This window comes from Phyllobates terribilis, unplaced genomic scaffold (genome assembly GCF_046119375.1).
Source record: "Phyllobates terribilis strain yellow unplaced genomic scaffold, ASM4611937v1 Scaffold_1__5_contigs__length_1240528914, whole genome shotgun sequence".
In the NCBI taxonomy this organism is placed as follows: Eukaryota; Metazoa; Chordata; class Amphibia; order Anura; family Dendrobatidae; genus Phyllobates; species Phyllobates terribilis.
The window spans coordinates 16,141,985-16,162,139 of NW_027362761.1; the positions used below are offsets into that span (position 1 = coordinate 16,141,985).

The window sequence follows — 20,155 nt, forward strand, 5'->3', positions numbered from 1 at the left end:
ATGACAAGATCTCCAAGGCGTAAGTGGCTAGCTCCGGCCATTTATCCAGATTGGAAGCCCAAAAAGAGCAAGGGTCCAGTGACACAGTCGTGGCTTCAATGTTTACTTGGAGATACTCCTGTACCATCGTCTCTAGGCGTTGACTATGTGTCAGACTTCTTGTCTCCTGTGGCCTTGCAAAGGATGGGCTAAAAAAGTGGTGAAATGATTCCGCAAAATTGATGTTACCAGCAGATACTGTGGTTCTGTTACGGTTTGAGTGCTGAACACTTGACGGTCCCACGGTTGGCAAGTTGGAACTGTGAGATTCACTACGTGCACCACTGGTATTTTGTGGAAAAGCACATGTAAGATTCTGCAACAGTCTCTGCTGATACTCCTGCATGCGTGCATCCCTTTCTATGGCAGGAATAATTTCTGCAAATTTACTTTTGTACCGGGGATCTAACAGTGTGGCAACCCAGTAGTCAGGATTATTTCTAATTCTCACAATTCGAGGGTCATGTTGCAGGTAGTGCAGCAAGAAGGCACTCATGTGTGTTGCGCATCCAGGAGCACCAAGTCCCTGTTGTGTTGGTGGCGAGGTAACAATCATGCTTCCTTCCTCTGTCCTCTCCCCCCAACCTCGCACAACAGAAATGTGATCAAGGTCTCCCTCATCTGATGAGTCTTCCATCAGTTCGTCCTCCACTTCTTCCTGGGCTCCTGCACCTTCCTCACTAGTTTGGCTGCTACCATGCGCCCTGGTTAAACCATCTCCCCCACCCTCACATGCCTGCCGCCTTGGTGCTGCCGACCGTCTGGACCTTGCAGATGTTAGCCCTTCCGCATACAACTCCTCCTCCTCTACTTCCTCCACCTCCTCTTGTGCCACCACCTGACTCCGAATTCTGTTTAACATGTGCTCCAGCATGTAAATCACCGGAATAGTCATGCTGATAATGGCATCGTCAGCACTAAACATCTTCGTCGCCATTTCAAAACTGTGCAGAAGGGTGCATAGGTCCCTGATCTGAGACCACTCCTCCAGCGTGATTTGCCCCACCTCTGAATCTCGTTGGCCCAGGCTATACGTCAGAACGTATTGCACCAGGGCTTGTCGGTGCTGCCACAGTCGCTGCAACATGTGCAGAGTTGAATTCCACCGGGTAGGCACATCGCATTTTAGCCGGTGAAGTGGCAGGCCCAACGACTTCTGTAGAGATGTAAGTCGCTGAGCTGCGGGATGCGAACGGCGGAAGTGAGCACACAGCGACCGTGCCCTCTGCAGAAGGCCATCTAGTCTGGGATAGTGGGCTAAAAATTGCTGGACAACCAGGTTCAACACGTGAGCCATACAAGGCACGTGTGTGACATTGCCCCGGCGAAGGGCCGCACCCAGGTTTGCAGCATTGTCGCACACGGCCTTCCCTGGTTTCAGGTCCAGTGGAGACAACCATTCATGAAATTGGTTCTCCAGAGCTGACCACAACTCCTCAGCTGTGTGACTCACATTTCCCAGACATTTCAATGTAAAAACCGCCTGATGACGTTGAGCCCTACTGCCAGCATAGTAAGGAGGTGTGCAGGATCCCTTCTGCGCAGTTAGAAAGCTTGTGGCATGACCAGACAGGCTTTGGGTGCAGGTGGAAGACCGAGAGGAGGTTGAGGAGGCAGAAGCAGTGGAGGAAAAATGACATAAAGAGGATTGACGCACAACTCGTGGGGACGGCAAGACTTGGACAGCAGCCCCTTGTCCTGCTGTCACCATAGTTACCCAGTGCCCAGTCAGCGACATGTAACGCCCCTGTCCATGCCTACTCGTCCAAGTGTCTGTGGTGAAATGCACCCTGTCACACACAGAGTTTCTCAAAGAAGCGGTGATGTTGTGTGCGACATGCTGGTGGAGCGCAGGCACACCTTTCTTTGAGAAGTAGTGCCGACTGGGCATCTGGTACTGGGGCACTGCGACAGACATAAGGTCTCGAAAATCCTCTGTGTCCACCAGGCGGAAAGGCAGCATTTCTGTAGCCAAGAGCTTGCAAATGGTGAAATTCAACCTCTTAGCTTTCTCATGGCTAGGAGGAAATGGTCTTTTACTTGTCCACATCTGAGGGACCGAGGGCTGGCTATTGTGCTTAGACGGGGTTGATAAGGGTGTCCCCGGCAAACTGCCGGTCTGTGAGGAAGATGCAGGCGGACATGTTAGGTTGCCTTGATCCAAAGGTGGTGCTATCGATGTCGGACAGCGCTCAAGACCAGCTGGTGTTACCACCTCCAAAGAAAATGATGACCTGCCAATCACGCTGGCTGTTGCGGGTAAAGAGGTGGCAGGTCTGCGCCCCAAAACAGGTGTGACTGCTGTCCCCCCAGTCACAGAGGATGAAGAGGCCGCGGATGCACAAGATATGGCAGACGGTGGTTGGCCCGGCCGGCTAGACCGCATTGTAGCACACTGAGCTTCCCACTGCAACTTATGCTTCATGTCCATGTGCCAGTTCATGCATGAAGTACTCAAACTATGTATTTTTTGGCCTCTACTTAGCTTTTGCTGACAAATGTTACAGATAACACGAGTTGGGTCATCTTTATCGATCTGAAAAAATGCCCAGGCTATGCAAGGCTTAGCACCCATGCGACCTGAAGAGCCACCACGACTTGTGGTGAGAGGCAGAGTTGTGTTTGAGGATGCAGTTGTTGACGTGCTTCCAGTACTACGTCTCTGTCCAGGAAGGCGCAACCTGACCTCGTCGTCACTAGCATCTTCCTCCACCTCCTCTGCTGACCTCATCTCTTGGCTGACTGTGGGTTGACAGTAAGTGGGATCTCCGACCTCATCATCATCACCCTGTGCGTTATCACACCCGTCGTCCTCAGAGCCAACCTGTTCCTGCCCTGACAAAAAACTAAAGTTGTCGCTCCAATCAGGTATTTGAGTCTTATCATCGTCTTCCTCATTGTCTCCACCAACAGGAGTTACAGTTTGGGAATGAGGGTCTACATTATGGTCAGAACCTTCTGCGTCTGGTCCTGGATCCGACTCATAAAGATTCTGGGCATCAGTGCAGATCATTTCCTCGTCTGGATTCACAGAAGCGCTGGAGTCGACCTCTGATTCCCAGGCTATAGTATGAGTAAACAGCTCTGCAGACTCAACCATCTGTTCTACCTCATACTCAGACGGGCAGCTGGAGATTTGGGAGCTGTGAGGAAGCAAGTGCGATTTGGGTGACACCTTTGAGGACTGGAGTATTTGTGATGTTGAAGTTGATGTGGAGGAGAGCCCACTTAAAGGAGCACTTGATATCCGTTGAAGCACCTGCTGTTTTTGTGCCTCATCTGGAATTTGTAGCGATTGGCGTGGCCGTAAGAAAGGGATCTTATCACATTGTCCGCTAAAAGAAGTAGACATTTTAGTTTGGCTGGAAGATGGTCTTTCTTCTGCACCTACCCCACGGACACAACCTTTTTTCCCATTCCCAACACGCCTATTCCCCTTTCCACCAGCAGCAGGCCTTTTTCCACTCATTTTGGTGGTTAACTAATTCACAACTCTGGAGTTGTTTGCACAAAAAAACAATGGATGGTAACCAAGCAGAGCTGAGTGGCCAAACTGTGGTATTAGGCCAAAACTATTGGCTGGGTTAGATGCAGAAAAAAATTATTTTTAATTTGCAACCTGATGGAGGTCAGTATAGATGGACTAATAGACCAAGTCCCACACACTGCTAGAAGCCCAAATATTTTTTCAGAGCTAGATGCAGAAAAAAAATATTTTTAATTTGCAACCTGATGGAGGTCAGTATAGATGGACTAATAGACCAAGTCCCACACACTGCTAGAAGCCCAAATATTTTTTCAGAGCTAGATGCAGAAAAAAATTATTTTTAATTTGCAACCTGATGGAGGTCAGTATAGATGGACTAATAGACCAAGTCCCACACACTGCTAGAAGCCCAAATATTTTTTCAGAGCTAGATGCAGAAAAAAATTATTTTTAATTTGCAACCTGATGGAGGTCAGTATAGATGGACTAATAGACCAAGTCCCACACACCGCTAGAAGCCCAAATATTTTTTCAGAGCTAGATGCAGAAAAAAATTATTTTTAATTTGAAACCTGATGGAGGTCAGTATAGATGGACTAATAGACCAAGTCCCACACACCGCTAGAAGCCCAAATATTTTTTCAGAGCTAGATGCAGAAAATTTTTTTATTCAATTTGCAACCTGATGGAGGTCAGTATAGATGGACTAATAGACCAAGTCCCACACACTGCTAGAAGCCCAAATATTTTTTCAGAGCTAGATGCAGAAAAAAATTATTTTTAATTTGCAACCTGATGGAGGTCAGTATAGATGGACTAATAGACCAAGTCCCACACACTGCTAGAAGCCCAAATATTTTTTCAGAGCTAGATGCAGAAAAAAATTATTTTTAATTTGCAACCTGATGGAGGTCAGTATAGATGGACTAATAGACCAAGTCCCACACACTGCTAGAAGCCCAAATATTTTTTCAGAGCTAGATGCAGAAAAAAATTATTTTTAATTTGCAACCTGATGGAGGTCAGTATAGATGGACTAATAGACCAAGTCCCACACACTGCTAGAAGCCCAAATATTTTTTCAGAGCTAGATGCAGAAAAAAATTATTTTTAATTTGCAACCTGATGGAGGTCAGTATAGATGGACTAATAGACCAAGTCCCACACACTGCTAGAAGCCCAAATATTTTTTCAGAGCTAGATGCAGAAAAAAATTATTTTTAATTTGCAACCTGATGGAGGTCAGTATAGATGGACTAATAGACCAAGTCCCACACACTGCTAGAAGCCCAAATATTTTTTCAGAGCTAGATGCAGAAAAAAATTATTTTTAATTTGCAACCTGATGGAGGTCAGTATAGATGGACTAATAGACCAAGTCCCACACACCGCTAGAAGCCCAAATATTTTTTCAGAGCTAGATGCAGAAAATTTTTTTATTCAATTTGCAACCTGATGGAGGTCAGTATAGATGGACTAATAGACCAAGTCCCACACACTGCTAGAAGCCCAAATATTTTTTCAGAGCTAGATGCAGAAAAAAATTATTTTTAATTTGCAACCTGATGGAGGTCAGTATAGATGGACTAATAGACCAAGTCCCACACACTGCTAGAAGCCCAAATATTTTTTCAGAGCTAGATGCAGAAAAAAATTATTTTGAATTTGCAACCTGATGGAGGTCAGTATAGATGGACTAATAGACCAAGTCCCACACACTGCTAGAAGCCCAAATATTTTTTCAGAGCTAGATGCAGAAAAAAATTATTTTTAATTTGCAACCTGATGGAGGTCAGTATAGATGGACTAATAGACCAAGTCCCACACACCGCTAGAAGCCCAAATATTTTTTCAGAGCTAGATGCAGAAAAAAATTATTTTTAATTTGCAACCTGATGGAGGTCAGTATAGATGGACTAATAGACCAAGTCCCACACACCGCTAGAAGCCCAAATATTTTTTCAGAGCTAGATGCAGAAAATTTTTTTATTCAATTTGCAACCTGATGGAGGTCAGTATAGATGGACTAATAGACCAAGTCCCACACACTGCTAGAAGCCCAAATATTTTTTCAGAGCTAGATGCAGAAAAAAATTATTTTTAATTTGCAACCTGATGGAGGTCAGTATAGATGGACTAATAGACCAAGTCCCACACACTGCTAGAAGCCCAAATATTTTTTCAGAGCTAGATGCAGAAAAAAATTATTTTTAATTTGCAACCTGATGGAGGTCAGTATAGATGGACTAATAGACCAAGTCCCACACACTGCTAGAAGCCCAAATATTTTTTCAGAGCTAGATGCAGAAAAAAATTATTTTTAATTTGCAACCTGATGGAGGTCAGTATAGATGGACTAATAGACCAAGTCCCACACACTGCTAGAAGCCCAAATATTTTTTCAGAGCTAGATGCAGAAAAAAATTATTTTTAATTTGCAACCTGATGGAGGTCAGTATAGATGGACTAATAGACCAAGTCCCACACACTGCTAGAAGCCCAAATATTTTTTCAGAGCTAGATGCAGAAAAAAATTATTTTTAATTTGCAACCTGATGGAGGTCAGTATAGATGGACTAATAGACCAAGTCCCACACACTGCTAGAAGCCCAAATATTTTTTCAGAGCTAGATGCAGAAAAAAATTATTTTTAATTTGCAACCTGATGGAGGTCAGTATAGATGGACTAATAGACCAAGTCCCACACACCGCTAGAAGCCCAAATATTTTTTCAGAGCTAGATGCAGAAAAAAATTATTTTTAATTTGCAACCTGATGGAGGTCAGTATAGATGGACTAATAGACCAAGTCCCACACACTGCTAGAAGCCCAAATATTTTTTCAGAGCTAGATGCAGAAAAAAATTATTTTTAATTTGCAACCTGATGGAGGTCAGTATAGATGGACTAATAGACCAAGTCCCACACACTGCTAGAAGCCCAAATATTTTTTCAGAGCTAGATGCAGAAAAAAATTATTTTTAATTTGCAACCTGATGGAGGTCAGTATAGATGGACTAATAGACCAAGTCCCACACACTGCTAGAAGCCCAAATATTTTTTCAGAGCTAGATGCAGAAAAAAATTATTTTTAATTTGCAACCTGATGGAGGTCAGTATAGATGGACTAATAGACCAAGTCCCACACACTGCTAGAAGCCCAAATATTTTTTCAGAGCTAGATGCAGAAAAAAATTATTTTTAATTTGCAACCTGATGGAGGTCAGTATAGATGGACTAATAGACCAAGTCCCACACACTGCTAGAAGCCCAAATATTTTTTCAGAGCTAGATGCAGAAAAAAATTATTTTTAATTTGCAACCTGATGGAGGTCAGTATAGATGGACTAATAGACCAAGTCCCACACACTGCTAGAAGCCCAAATATTTTTTCAGAGCTAGATGCAGAAAAGAATTATTTTTAATTTGCAACCTGATGGAGGTCAGTATAGATGGACTAATAGACCAAGTCCCACACACTGCTAGAAGCCCAAATATTTTTTCAGAGCTAGATGCAGAAAAAAATTATTTTTAATTTGCAACCTGATGGAGGTCAGTATAGATGGACTAATAGACCAAGTCCCACACACTGCTAGAAGCCCAAATATTTTTTCAGAGCTAGATGCAGAAAAAAATTATTTTTAATTTGCAACCTGATGGAGGTCAGTATAGATGGACTAATAGACCAAGTCCCACACACTGCTAGAAGCCCAAATATTTTTTCAGAGCTAGATGCAGAAAAAAATTATTTTTAATTTGCAACCTGATGGAGGTCAGTATAGATGGACTAATAGAACAAGTCCCACACGCTGCTAGAAGCCCAAATATTTTTTCAGAGATAAATGAAGAAAAAAATTATTTTTAATTTGCAACCTGATGGAGGTCAGTATAGATGGACTAATAGACCAAGTCCCACACACTGCTAGAAGCCCAAATATTTTTTCAGAGCTAGATGCAGAAAAAAATTATTTTTAATTTGCAACCTGATGGAGGTCAGTATAGATGGACTAATAGACCAAGTCCCACACACCGCTAGAAGCCCAAATATTTTTTCAGAGCTAGATGCAGAAAAAAATTATATTCAGTTTGCAACCTGATGGAGGTCAGTATAGATGGACTAATAGAATGATGCTATGCCCAAAAGATTTTACTTCACTAGGTGCAGTAAAAAAATTGGTATTCTATACACAGGTGGTATATCTTGCAACACAGATAGGCTACTCCACTGACTAACACACTCTGCAATAGGCCAAAAAGGATTAGCTTTGCTAGATTCAGCCAAATGCTGTGAAAAAAACTTGCACAGCACTGGCACAGACCTGCCTGGCAAAAACTGATAGGAACTGATGTAACCTAGTCCTGAAAAGGACTCCAATTACAATTAGTCTTTACTCCCACAATCTATCTATTTAAGAGCACAGACCTGCCTGATAAAAGTCGTAGGAAATGCTGTAACCTAGTCCTTAAAAGGACTGCAATCACAACTATTCCCTACTCCCAAGCTATCTGTATATTTGTGCGAAAATTGGCTTGAAATTAACAAGGTATATCGCACACAGCAACAGCGGTGCCGTCTAACACGCAGCTGCAGCAGTGAGAAAATGGTGGCGACGGGGAAAATGGCTTGGTCTTATAGGGCAAGGACATGTGACATACACTGCCAATCACACATGCCCTTGCTTGTGTGAAAAAAAGCACTTCGCTCCGTGTGTGCGCTGCTGATAGGCTGACAGATTGCACCTCCCCACTGCAAATGCGGGAAAGAGAAAAAAAAATGGAAATCTTCATTGTTCCTGCAGAGATCCATCCCCTGCCCCTCCCCCCGCCCCGCTGTACACTCAAACTGCGTATTAACATTAATTTTCATCATTACTGAGAAAAAATCCAGTTATGATTTTGGTGCACGAACAGTTATCGAACATAACCTCGAACAGCCGAATTTTTCTCAAATTGTTCGTGTTCGCCGACCGGCTCGAACACCGCCCAAAACAGCTCGAATTTGAGATTGGCGAACAGTTCGAGTAGAACAACGCTCATCTCTATTAGTGAATCCTGCTTTGAGCAGGGGGTTGGACCAGATGACCCAGGAGGTCCCTTCCAACTCTACCATTCTATGATTCTATGATTCTATGACTTCATCATGCCACGCTGTGTCAGACAGTGGAGCTGCTGAGATGCACTGCAGAGACCGAAGCAGTGGGGGAAGGTGGAGGAGAGGTGAGTATTGTATTTTTTTTTTTAAATCAGTGAGTATGTGGTGGTAATAATACTGGAGGACTGTGGGCTGCATTTTACCCTACAGTGGCTGCATTTTACAATATGGTAGCTGTATTTTACCCTATGGGGGCGTCATTTTACCCTATGGGGTCTGTATTATAGCCTATGGGGTATGCATTATACCCTATTGGGTGTGCATTATACTCTATGGGGAGTGCATTATACTCTATGGGGTTTGCATTATACTCTATGGGGTGTGCATTATACTATATGGAGGACTATGGGGAAAGCATTATACTATGTGGAGGACCATGAGGAGAGAATTTTATTATATGGAGGTCCATTGGGACAGCATTATATTGTATGGAGAACCATGGCGAGTGCATTATATTGTATGGAAGACTATGGGGAGTGCATTATACTATATGGAGGTCATTATACTATATGGAGGTTTATGGGGAGCGTACTATAGTACATGGAGGATTATGGGGGGCGCACTGTACTACATGAAAGACTATGTGGGACCATTACAATATTTGGAGGGCTATGTGGGGGCCATTATACAGTATGCAAGCAATTATACAGTGGGAAGGTTTGTGTGGGGTCCATCATACTGTTTGGAGGGGTGTGTGGGGTTCATCATACAGCTTGGAGGGCTGTGTAAAAAGTGTAAAAAGAAAATAGTAGTTAGGGATATTTATGGCCTTAATTTTTAATTTCAGAAAAGTAATCCAATATTATTATTTGGATTGAAGAACTAAATTGATACTATGATGATTTAATTGCTATGCTCATGTACAACAAGAAAACATTTCAGACGGCGGAGACTTGATTAAAACTACTGAAATCGGGCGACATCCATCAATTACCGTTTGCTATTTAAATTCCCTAGGCAATTGTATCTACCGCCCATCGTGCAGGTTAGCTCTCTATACCTGGATGTAATATCAGACGGTAGAATATGCCAGCATGAACACGTTCAGTGTTTAGGCTGCATAGCAATAATTAATTTATATGATTGTTGCATATTATATTTTATAGTTTTTCTCTAGGATGTACAATAATATTTTTCTTATTTCAGAAATGTAGGTGTTAAAAAGCTGTTGTCAATTTTGCATAGTCAGACTGGTTTTCACATGTTCCTAATTCCTAACTTCCTTCTACCTGTTCAGTTACAGATTTCTCCATGTAGTTTAGCAATAGCAGTTAGTTATATAAACTGAACCGTTATCGGGCAATTATAAAAGTGCAAAACCTGAAAGAATAATGAATTTGACTCCGATCAGTAACATGGATCATCGTCTCATCATTCTAGTAGCACTCTGGGTAGGCCAGATAGATGCAGGTGAGTACTAGATGCATAAAACAGGTTCAATTATAGTACGAGTTAATGACCTTACATATTTGGGTGTCTATCAGATTCTATGTATTTCTTTGTATTGTTTTATATGATATATAAGTTAGACACCACTGCTTACCAGAGAATGAAATGACATGATGATGATTTGGGTCTACAACACATTAAATTCATCATAATGTATAAGGATAGAGGCAAGTTAGTTCATAGAATCATAGAATCTTAGAATCATAGAATGGTAGAGTTGGAAGGGACCTCCTGGGTCATCTGGTCCAACCCCCTGCTCAAAGCAGGATTCACTAAATCATCTCAGACAGATGTCTGTCCAGCCTCTGTTTGAAGACGTCCATTGAAGGGGAACTCACCACCTCTCGTGGCAGCCTGTTCCACTCATTAATCACCCTAACTGTCAAAAAGTTTTTTCTAATATCTAATCTGTGTCTCCTCCCATTTAGTTTCATCCCGTTGCTTCTAGTCTTTCCCTGTGAAAATGAGAATAAAGATGAACCTTCTACAATGTGACAGCCCTTGACATATTTGTAGACAGCTATTAAGTCTCCTCTCAGTCTTCTTTTTTGCAAGCTAAACATTCCCAAATCCTGCAACCGTTCCTCATAGGACATGGATTGCAGACCAGTCACCATTCTGGTCGCTCTTCTCTGAACTTGTTCCAGTTTGTCTATGTCTTTTTTAAAATGTGGTGCCCAAAACTGTACACAGTATTCCAGATGAGGTCTGACCAAAGAGGAGTAAAGACCGATAATGACTTCACGTGATCTAGACTGTATGCTTCTGTTAATACATCCCAGAATTGTATTTGCCTTGTTTGCTGCTGCATCACACTGTTGACTCATGTTCAGTCTATGATCTATTAGTATACCTAAGTCTTTTTCACATGTACTGTTGCTTAGCTCTATTCCTCCCATTCTGTATATGCTTTTTTCATTTTTATTGCCCAGATGTAGTACTTTGCATTTTTCCCTGTTAAAAACCATTCTGTTGGTTGCTGCCCACTGCTCCAGTTTATTTAGGTCTTTTTGAATCCTCTCTCTCTCTTCTCTAGTATTAGCTATCCCTCCTAGCTTTGTGTCATCAGCAAATTTAATCAGTTTACCCTCAATTCCTTCATCTAAATCATTGATGAAGATGTTGAACAATACAGGTCCCAGGACAGAGCCCTGTGGTATCCCACTTGAGACATTCATCCAGCTGGATGTGAAGCCATTTACAACCACCCTTTGAGTCCGATCACTAAGCCAGTTATGAATCCACCTAACAGTTGCCTGGTCCATTGCATACTTGGTCATTTTTTCAATAAGGATGGTGTGAGATACTTTGTCAAATGCTTTGCTGAAGTCAAGATATACTATATCTACAGCATTTCCCTGATCCACCCAGTCAGTGATTCTGTCATAGAAGGAAATTAAGTTAGTCTGACATGACTTGTTAGTTACAAACCCATGCTGACTCTGGTTAATCACTTCATTCTTATCCAGGTACTTACATACATGATGTTTAATAATTTGTTCAAAGATCTTTCCTGGTATAGAAGTCAGACTCACCGGCCTATAGTTCCCTGGGTCCACCTTCTTCCCCTTTTTGAAGATAGGAACAACATTTGCTCTTCTCCAGTCTTCTGGGACTTCTCCTGTTCTCCAAGAATTTTCAAAGATTATGGAGAGTGGTTCTAAAATTTCTTCTATGATCTCCTTCAGTACTCTGGGGTGTAATTCATCTGGACCTGGAGACTTGAACTCATTTATGTTAGCTAAATATTCCCTCACAATCTTTCTGTTTACAGATAACTTGGATTCTTCTATTCCTTTAAAAGGACAGTGAAAATCAGTTGATGTTACATTTTCTTTCTGAGAGAAAACAGATGCAAAATAGGAATTAAAAAGTTCGGCCTTCTCAACATCCTCTCTTACCATTTCTCCATTTTCATCCTGTAAAAATCCTATAGCATCTTTGACTTTTCTTTTACTTTTGACATACCCCCAAAATCCTTTTTTATTGCTTTTGACATCTCTTGCAAGCCTTAATTCATTGTCAGCTTTAGCTAACCTGATACGTGCCCTGCAGGATCTGCAGACTGCATTATAATCTTCTTTAGATATGCCTCCCTCTTTCCATTTAATAAACATTTCTTTCTTTCTTTTTAGCATGTGTTTAAGTTCTGTGTTCATCCATCCTGGTTTCCTTAAATGCTTCCCATTCTTCCTACTTTTCGGGATTGTTAACGATTGTGCTTTGAGAATCTCATTTTTAAAAATTTCCCATCCTTCCTGGACATTTTTGTCCTTAAGGACATCCAGCCATTGGATCCCTCCTATTCTCTTTCTGAGTCTCTTAAAATCTGCCTTTCTAAAATCTAACCTTGAAGTTTGAGTCTTCACATGTCTTCCTCCTCTAGTTATCCAAAATTCTATAATAGCATGATCGCTGCCTCCTAGGGTCCCAGCCACCTTTACCTCCTCAACCATTTCCTCCCTGTTTATAAGGATTAGATCCAAAGTAGCAGATCCCCTTGTTTTCTCCCCTACCTTTTGGAAGATAAAGTTGTCAGCAAGAGAGGATAAGAATTTGCTTGACCTGTTAGTTTTACTTGAGAGAGATTCCCAACAAATGTCTGGATAGTTGAAATCTCCCATGACCACTACGTCATATTTTTTGGAGAACTTGGTCATTTGATACATAAAGAGTTCATCCATATCTTCAGCTTGCCCAGGTGGCCTGTAGTAAATGCCTACAATGGTGTCCTTTCCGTTGTTCTCTCCTTGTATTCTTACCCAAACAGTTTCCACAGAACTCCCAGTCTCTGAAGCTTCAATCTCTGTGCAGATATACGCTTTTCTAACATACAATGCGACACCTCCTCCTCGTTTATCAATTCTGTTTCTTGCAAATAAGTTGTATCCTTTTAGCCTTTTATTCCAATCATGTGTATCGTCCCACCAAGTTTCAGTGATTCCAATGACATCATATTTCTTTTCCTGCATTAGTAGTTCCAATTCTCCTTGTTTGTTGCCCATGCTTTGTGCATTTGTATAAAAACATTTTAGTTTGTGATTGGTTTCTCTTCCTCCCATATTTTTATTTAGATTTTTTTGTCTTTGTTCTTTCTTTCCACTTCCAGTAGCAGAGATCTCAATAGTATTTGTCAGCTGTATGGCTTTTTCTGGCCTTTTGCTTCCCTTCCCACATTGTTCTAGTTTAAAGCTCTCCTGATGAGTGTAGCAAGGCGACTTCCAAATACATGTTTTCCAGTCTTCGTAAGGTGCACCCCATCTCTAGCAAGTAGTCCATCGTATAGGTAATTCATCTCGTGATCCAGAAATCCAAATCCTTGTTGACGGCACCATCGACGTAGCCAGTTGTTCACCTGTAGAATCTTATTCCACCTCATTGTTCCATGGTCATCCACTGGGAGGATGGATGAGAAGACCACCTGCGCTCCCAATTCTTTCACTTTCTTGCCTAAGTCTTCAAAGTCACTGCAGATGGTTTCCAGGTCCTTTCTTGCGGTGTCATTTGTCCCCAAATGTATTAGCAGGAATGGGTAGTGATCTGTAGGTCTGAAGAGTCTTGATATCCTGTCAGACACATCTTTAATTTTTGCTCCAGGAAGACAGCACATTTCTCTTGAGGTTATGTCTGGTCTGCAGATAGCGGCCTCTGTTCCTCTTAACAGGGAATCCCCCATGACCACCACTCTTCGTTTTTTCTTCACAACATTCTTCTTTCTCCATCCAGGAGGATTCTGAGGACTTACAAGGTTATTCATTGCTGGCAAAGTCTTATCTTGCTGTATTTCTTCAAGGTTCTCCTGCGTGAGAGCCTGGTACTGGTTCCTGAGCAGTATGGGTGCTGACTGCCTCTCGATCCTCCTGCTTCTGTGGGTCACATGCTTCCATTCCTCTGTTTCGTCAGGTGCAGTTCAAATTTCTTCTCTTTCTGAATCATGAAGAGATAATTCTGCTCTGTCTAAGAACTCTTCACCTTCCTTAACGATTTTCAAGGTAGTTAACCTCTCTTCTAGATTTCGCAACTTTTCCTCCAACAGGGACACAAGCTTGCATTTCTGGCATGTGAAGTTTGGCTTTTCCACTGGCAAGTCTGTGAACATGTAGCAGGATATGCAGCTCACCAAATGGCTCCTGGACTCTTCCATGTTCTTACTGTTAATGTTCTGAACACAGTGAAAAAAGCTTCAAAATGCGCGCGCCGTGTTCTTTGAGCTCGCGGAGACTCTTCACTTACCCCAAAATGCAGTGGAAATATGCAAATTATCTCCTCAGGACTCCTCCCCTGGTTTACCGATGTCCTCTTTTCAGCTCCAACAGCCAAAATCCAGTGTTCTTTGAGCTCGCGGAGACTCTTCACTTACCCCAAAATGCAGTGGAAATATGCAAATTATCTCCTCAGGACTCCTCCCCTGGTTTTGGTTTTTATAGTTAATTATTAATACTTTTTAACACTTCTCAGTACCCTTAGTACCTAAGAATTATCTATCTTTCAAGGATTGATTATAACAGTGTATTTTAAAAGCGTTTTTACATTTCAATAATATATTATATAAATTTTTATTTTTTCTTCAGGAACTTTCCGTACTGAAATTGTTGGGGGCAGAGAGGCTGTTCCTAACTCTCATCCTTACATTGCCTCTCTTCAGTTAAGACGTCAGCATTTCTGTGGTGGATCCCTCATTGCCCAGCAATTTTTAATGACAGCTGCACATTGCCTATCAAACATGTAAGTATCTTGTCTATAAGGGACTTATTACTGTATGTATGCAAAGGGCTATGATCAGGGTAGTACAGACAAGATACCTATGGGCTTAAACAGTTAATTTGGAGAACCAAAGACCTCATTAACTAAATGTATTCATTTGTAATGCTGTAGCTTTCTATCCAATGATCATACAGTTCCTTCCTCTGATTTCTTCCATGCTCTAATTCTCACCACAGCTCAAATTCCCACTGCATGGCAGTAATAGATGAGTGTGAGTCACAATAACTAATTATCACCATAACGAAAACTAATAGAACAGAACTATATATCCTCAATGTTTCAGCTGTATATAATACTAACTATTGAACATATTCTACACCTTGGTGGTGAGCATTTTTATTGGTATATGCTCCCTCATCCTGGTATATGCTCCCCCATCCTGCACTCCCATCCTGGTATATGTGCCCCCATCCTGGCATATGCTTCCCCATGCTGCTCCTTCATCCTGATATATGCTCCAACATCCTAGTATGTGCTCCCCCATCCTGGTCCATGCTCCCCCATCCTGGTCCATGCTCCCCCATCCTGGTACATGCTCCCCCATCCTGCTCCTCCATCCTGGTATATGCACCCCCACCCTGGTCCCCCATCCTGATATATGCTCTCCCATCCTGGTCCCCCATTCTGGTATTTGTGCCCCCATCCTGGTCCCCCATCCTGGTATATGCTCCCCCATCCTGGTCACCCATCCTGGTATATGCTCCACCATGCTGGTATTTGCGCCCCCATCCTGGTATATGCACCCCCATCCTGCTCCTCCATCCTGGTATATACTCCTCCATCCTGGTATATGCTCCCCCATCCTGGTCCCCCATTCTGGTATTTGTGCCCCCACCCTTGTCCCCCATCCTGGTATATACTCCCCCATCCTGGTCCCCCATTCTAGTATATGCTCCCCTATTCTGGACCATGCTCCCCCATCCTGGTATATGCTCCCCCATCCTGGTCCCCCATTCTGGTATTTGCACCCCCATCCTGGTCCATGCTCCCCTATCCTGGTATTTGCACCCCTATCCTGGTCCCCCATCCTGATATGTGCTCCCCCATCCTGGTCCCCCATCCTGTTATGTGCTCCTCCATCCTGGTATGTGCTCCCCCATCCTCCCATCCTGGTATATGCTCCCCATCCTGGTCTCCCATCCTGGCATATGCTCCCCCATCCTGGTCCACACTCCCCCATCCTGGTATATGCTCCCACATCCTGGTATATGCTTCCCTATCCTGGTCCCCCATCCTGGTATTTTTGCCCCCATCCAGATCCCCCACCCTTGTCCCCCATCCTGGTCCTCCATCCTGAAATATGCTCCCCCATCCTGGTCTCCCATCCTGGTATATGCTCCCCCATCCTGGTCCACACTCCCCCATCCTGGCATATGCTCCCACATCCTGGAATATGCTCCCCTATTCTGGTCCCCCATCCTGGTATATGCTCCCCCATCCTGGTATTTTTGCCCCAATCCAGCTCCCCCATCCTCGTTCCCCATCCTGTTATGTGCTCCCCCATCCTTTTATGTGCTCCCCCATCCTGGTCCCCCATCCTATTATGTGCTCCCCCATCATGTTATGTGCTCCCCCATCCTGTTCCACCATTCTGTTATGTGCTCCCCCATCCATCCAACAATTAAATAAAAAAACACTCCTACTCACCTTTCCATCGCTCCACTGCAGCGCATCGCCTGTGTATTTTACTAAAATAGAGCCGGAATCACCGCCTGCATAGCGCAATATCCGGCGCAATTTTAGTGAAGACACATTTGCAGAGTGTCTTCCATAAAATGGCACCGGATATCGCGCATGCGCATACCGCGCTGTACAGCGCCATTTTGCTGATGACACATGGCAAATGTGTCTTCACTAAAATGGCACCCAATATCGCGCTATGCACAGGCGTCAATTCCAACAAAACATTCCCCACCCGGCCTCCAACCTGAACAGAGGCACCACACTCCTCCCCAGCAGGTATGTGCTTATGGCACTGGAGATCGCGGTATTCGTTCAGTGCCTATGCATACCGCGATCTCCGGTGCCACACTCCTCATTCCTGTCTGGGATGTGTTCTTCTGTTTCTGGCCAGACTGCGCAGGCGCATTGCGCTTGCGCAGTCTAAAGAGGCTTCGGACAGAAGGACACATCCCTGGTTATATTATAGATTATGTGACTTATAAAAAATACATATATATATTTTGTATTTTTCCCTTTTATCACTCAGATACCCAAGTGAAGTGACTGTGGTATTGGGGGCTCATTCTCTAAGTAGCAACGAAGCCTCCAGACAAACATAGCATTGCTAGAGTCTTTGAAAACGGCTTCAACCCACTAACACTGGAAAATGATATTATTTTACAGGTGAGATGACAGCAATGTTCACAAGAAACATCATTTAGTAGACTTAGGCTGGCCATACACATTATATGTGTTATGCGCACGTCCGGGCTGACTGGCATGTGCGTGATTTAGTGATTCCACTGTGCCATGAACCGGAGAGTGCCTGGAGGGGCGTAACTAAGTATCTACCCGATCCGACCAAGGTCGCACAACGGCTAACAACGCCGTGCACCAGGGAGGAACCGAGCAGAGGGACCAGGTGCTACTCCAGGCCAGACCCCGGACACGGCTGTTGACCCACACCGGGGAATACAGGAACAGGCAGGTTAGGCTGGCACACAGAAAGGTGGGTATTGGCAGGCACGGCTGGCATGCAGACAGGTGGGCACTGGCAGGCACGGCTGGAGTGCAGACAGGAGGATACTGGCAGGCATGGCTGGTATGCAGACAGGAGGGTACTGACAAGTACGGCTGGTGTGCAGACGGGGAGGTACTAACAGGTTGGAGCACAGGCTGGATAGGGTCCAGTACAGACTGGGATTCAGGAACAGAACCGCAGATGCGGTAAGCAAGGCAGAGCAGGCAGGAACCGCCGGAGCAGCAAGCAAGGCAGAGCGGGCAGAAACCGCCGGAGCGGTGAGCAAGGCAGAGCGGGCAGGGCTCTGTTCACACTGAACAGACTGGAAGGGAGAAGCAGAACCAGATACACACAAGGTACTTGCAATGAAGTAGCGAGTGGACTCTAAACTCACAACAGAAGTACAGAGACATCCAGTAGGAGTTAGGTGCAGGTTCAGAGACTGCAGGAAAAGGGAAGGTACGGACACAGAGACAAACAGGCTAGGAGAGTGTTCAGACAGGAACTGACACTGAAAAAAGATACAGGAGCGAGTCTGGGTATACAGCCCCCAGAGAGGCGGACAAACAGGCTAGGAGAGTGTTCAGACAGAAACGGACACTGCAACAAGATACAGGAGCGTGTCTGGATATACGGCCCCCAGAGAGGCGGACACGCAGGCTAAGAGATAGTTCAGACAGGCCTGGGAATACAGCCCCCAGGCAAGAACAGAACGGGACCTGGCACATCAGAGGCAAGGAGCCCTCTGAAGGTAAGAGTTGCTGAGGCACCAGCTTCAGGGTGGAGCTGGTTTAAATATCCAGGGACAGACAGCAATAGGCTGGAGACGCATTAGGGGTGTGCCCACAGCAGCTACAAGAAGCAGGAAGTAACCGGGCCGCCGCCCTAAGCAGTCAGGACAGGGACAAGTAGACAGCAAGAACAGAAGCCAGGCTGGCAGACTGGACTGAAGATTGAGTTTGCGATCTTGCATAGTGGGAGCATAGTGGGAGATGGTGCACTATGTAAGTACGCCGACAGGTATGTTACAATATGGCTGTTGGCCATGCCAGCTGACATTTCCATACAAAGTAGTGCTCATTCAGCTGAGCACTTCTATGTTCTCTGTGAGAAAGCCGCCGACTGACACGTCGGCTGGAGTCTTATGTCTGGAGGAACAATATGATCGGTAGTCCTAAATCGGATATGCATGATCGACATATTCCCAGACCATCAGTAGGTAACCCTTTGATATCTGTGGTTTCGGCCAACAATTATCTAAAGTGTATGAGGGCCTTAACACTTTTCCCAAACATTAACTGACTAAACTGTTTTCTCTTTATGTCTTGTTGATGCAGCTTGATAGGAGAGTAACTCTGAACTCAATAGTTAATTTGATTCAATTACCTCGAGTCAATGAGACAGTTCCTGCTGGGACCCAGTGTATTACATCAGGATGGGGACAATTGGGAACACAGGCAAGGATTCCAGATCGTCTTCAGGAGCTCAGTGTCACAGTGACTGGAAGCGATTTGTGTCGTCCCAATAACATATGCACTGGAGTATTCATGCGTCAGGCTGGAATATGTTTTGTAAGTAATGCAAGACAAGTGGATAATATCAAAAGGCAACTTCTATAAGTATAATGCAGACTATTCACTGTTCTCTAAAAATCAATCAATGAGTCAGAGCTCATTAGTGATCAAAATCTTAGAAGGCCGTTATATATATTTATTTCATAGCTTTGTACATGTGGTGACAAGTCGGGGTCATAACTATGGTTGGAGCAGAGCTTCCCGTTAGACAATGGCTGTGATATCACTGACACCAAACAATTTATAAGGGGTTCCAACAGGTCTCATGAATTACATAAGAAAATGGTGATACTATATATATAATTTTATTTTTTATAACAACAGGCAGGATATTGGTGATAGCAGGGGACACATCATTGGACTATGGGGTGAAGAAAATAGGACTGTAATTAAATGGGTATTGGTTTAAATGAATTATCACCTATCTACTGAATATGTGATAAATCCCCTATTGCCAGAATAGGGGTCCAGTTTCACGCATTTGTCCCCAATTGAAAAACACAGCCAGAAGAGATAGCAATTGGTGTCTTAAAGTGACAGAGAAGCCCTGCTGGAAAGTATCGTTATAGGAGCAAAAATATGTATCACTATGAGTATGTTACTCTGCTAAAATTTCTAATCTTGCTTCATACAGAAATAATAAACATATCTTTCTGCAGTGAGTGAAATAAAAGTTGTAAGAATATAATAAAAATAGGTCCTAATAAAAACATTTGTTTTCCAGGGAGACTCTGGAGGACCTCTCGTGTGCAATGGGGTGATTCAAGGAATTTCTTCTTTCATAATCCAGAGTTGTGGAAATGGTGTAGCCCCTGATTTCTTCTCACGGGTTGCTCTTTTCCGAGACTTCATTGATCGTTCTATCAATAGCTGATATAACAGAGCAGTCTTCTTTTCCTGATACTATCAATGAAACCATCGCCTTTAACTTTTTTCCATTTGTCCTAATTACAATGTGAACACATTACTGATATAAACATGTGAGATATAAACATGCATGATATGAAG

General features: G+C 43.5%; 1 protein-coding gene across 1 annotated transcript; it reads left to right on the forward strand.

Moving 5' to 3' along the window:
* The first annotated feature begins 9,970 nt into the window (after nt 1-9,970).
* On the forward strand, nt 9,971-20,154 carry LOC141165558 (myeloblastin-like). The gene is given in 6 exon segments (XM_073651259.1): nt 9,971-10,087; nt 14,698-14,851; nt 17,100-17,168; nt 17,170-17,236; nt 18,911-19,144; nt 19,872-20,154. Coding segments are annotated over 6 exon segments (753 nt in total). The 5' UTR covers nt 9,971-10,008; the 3' UTR covers nt 20,022-20,154.
* The last annotated feature ends 1 nt before the right edge of the window (nt 20,155 follows it).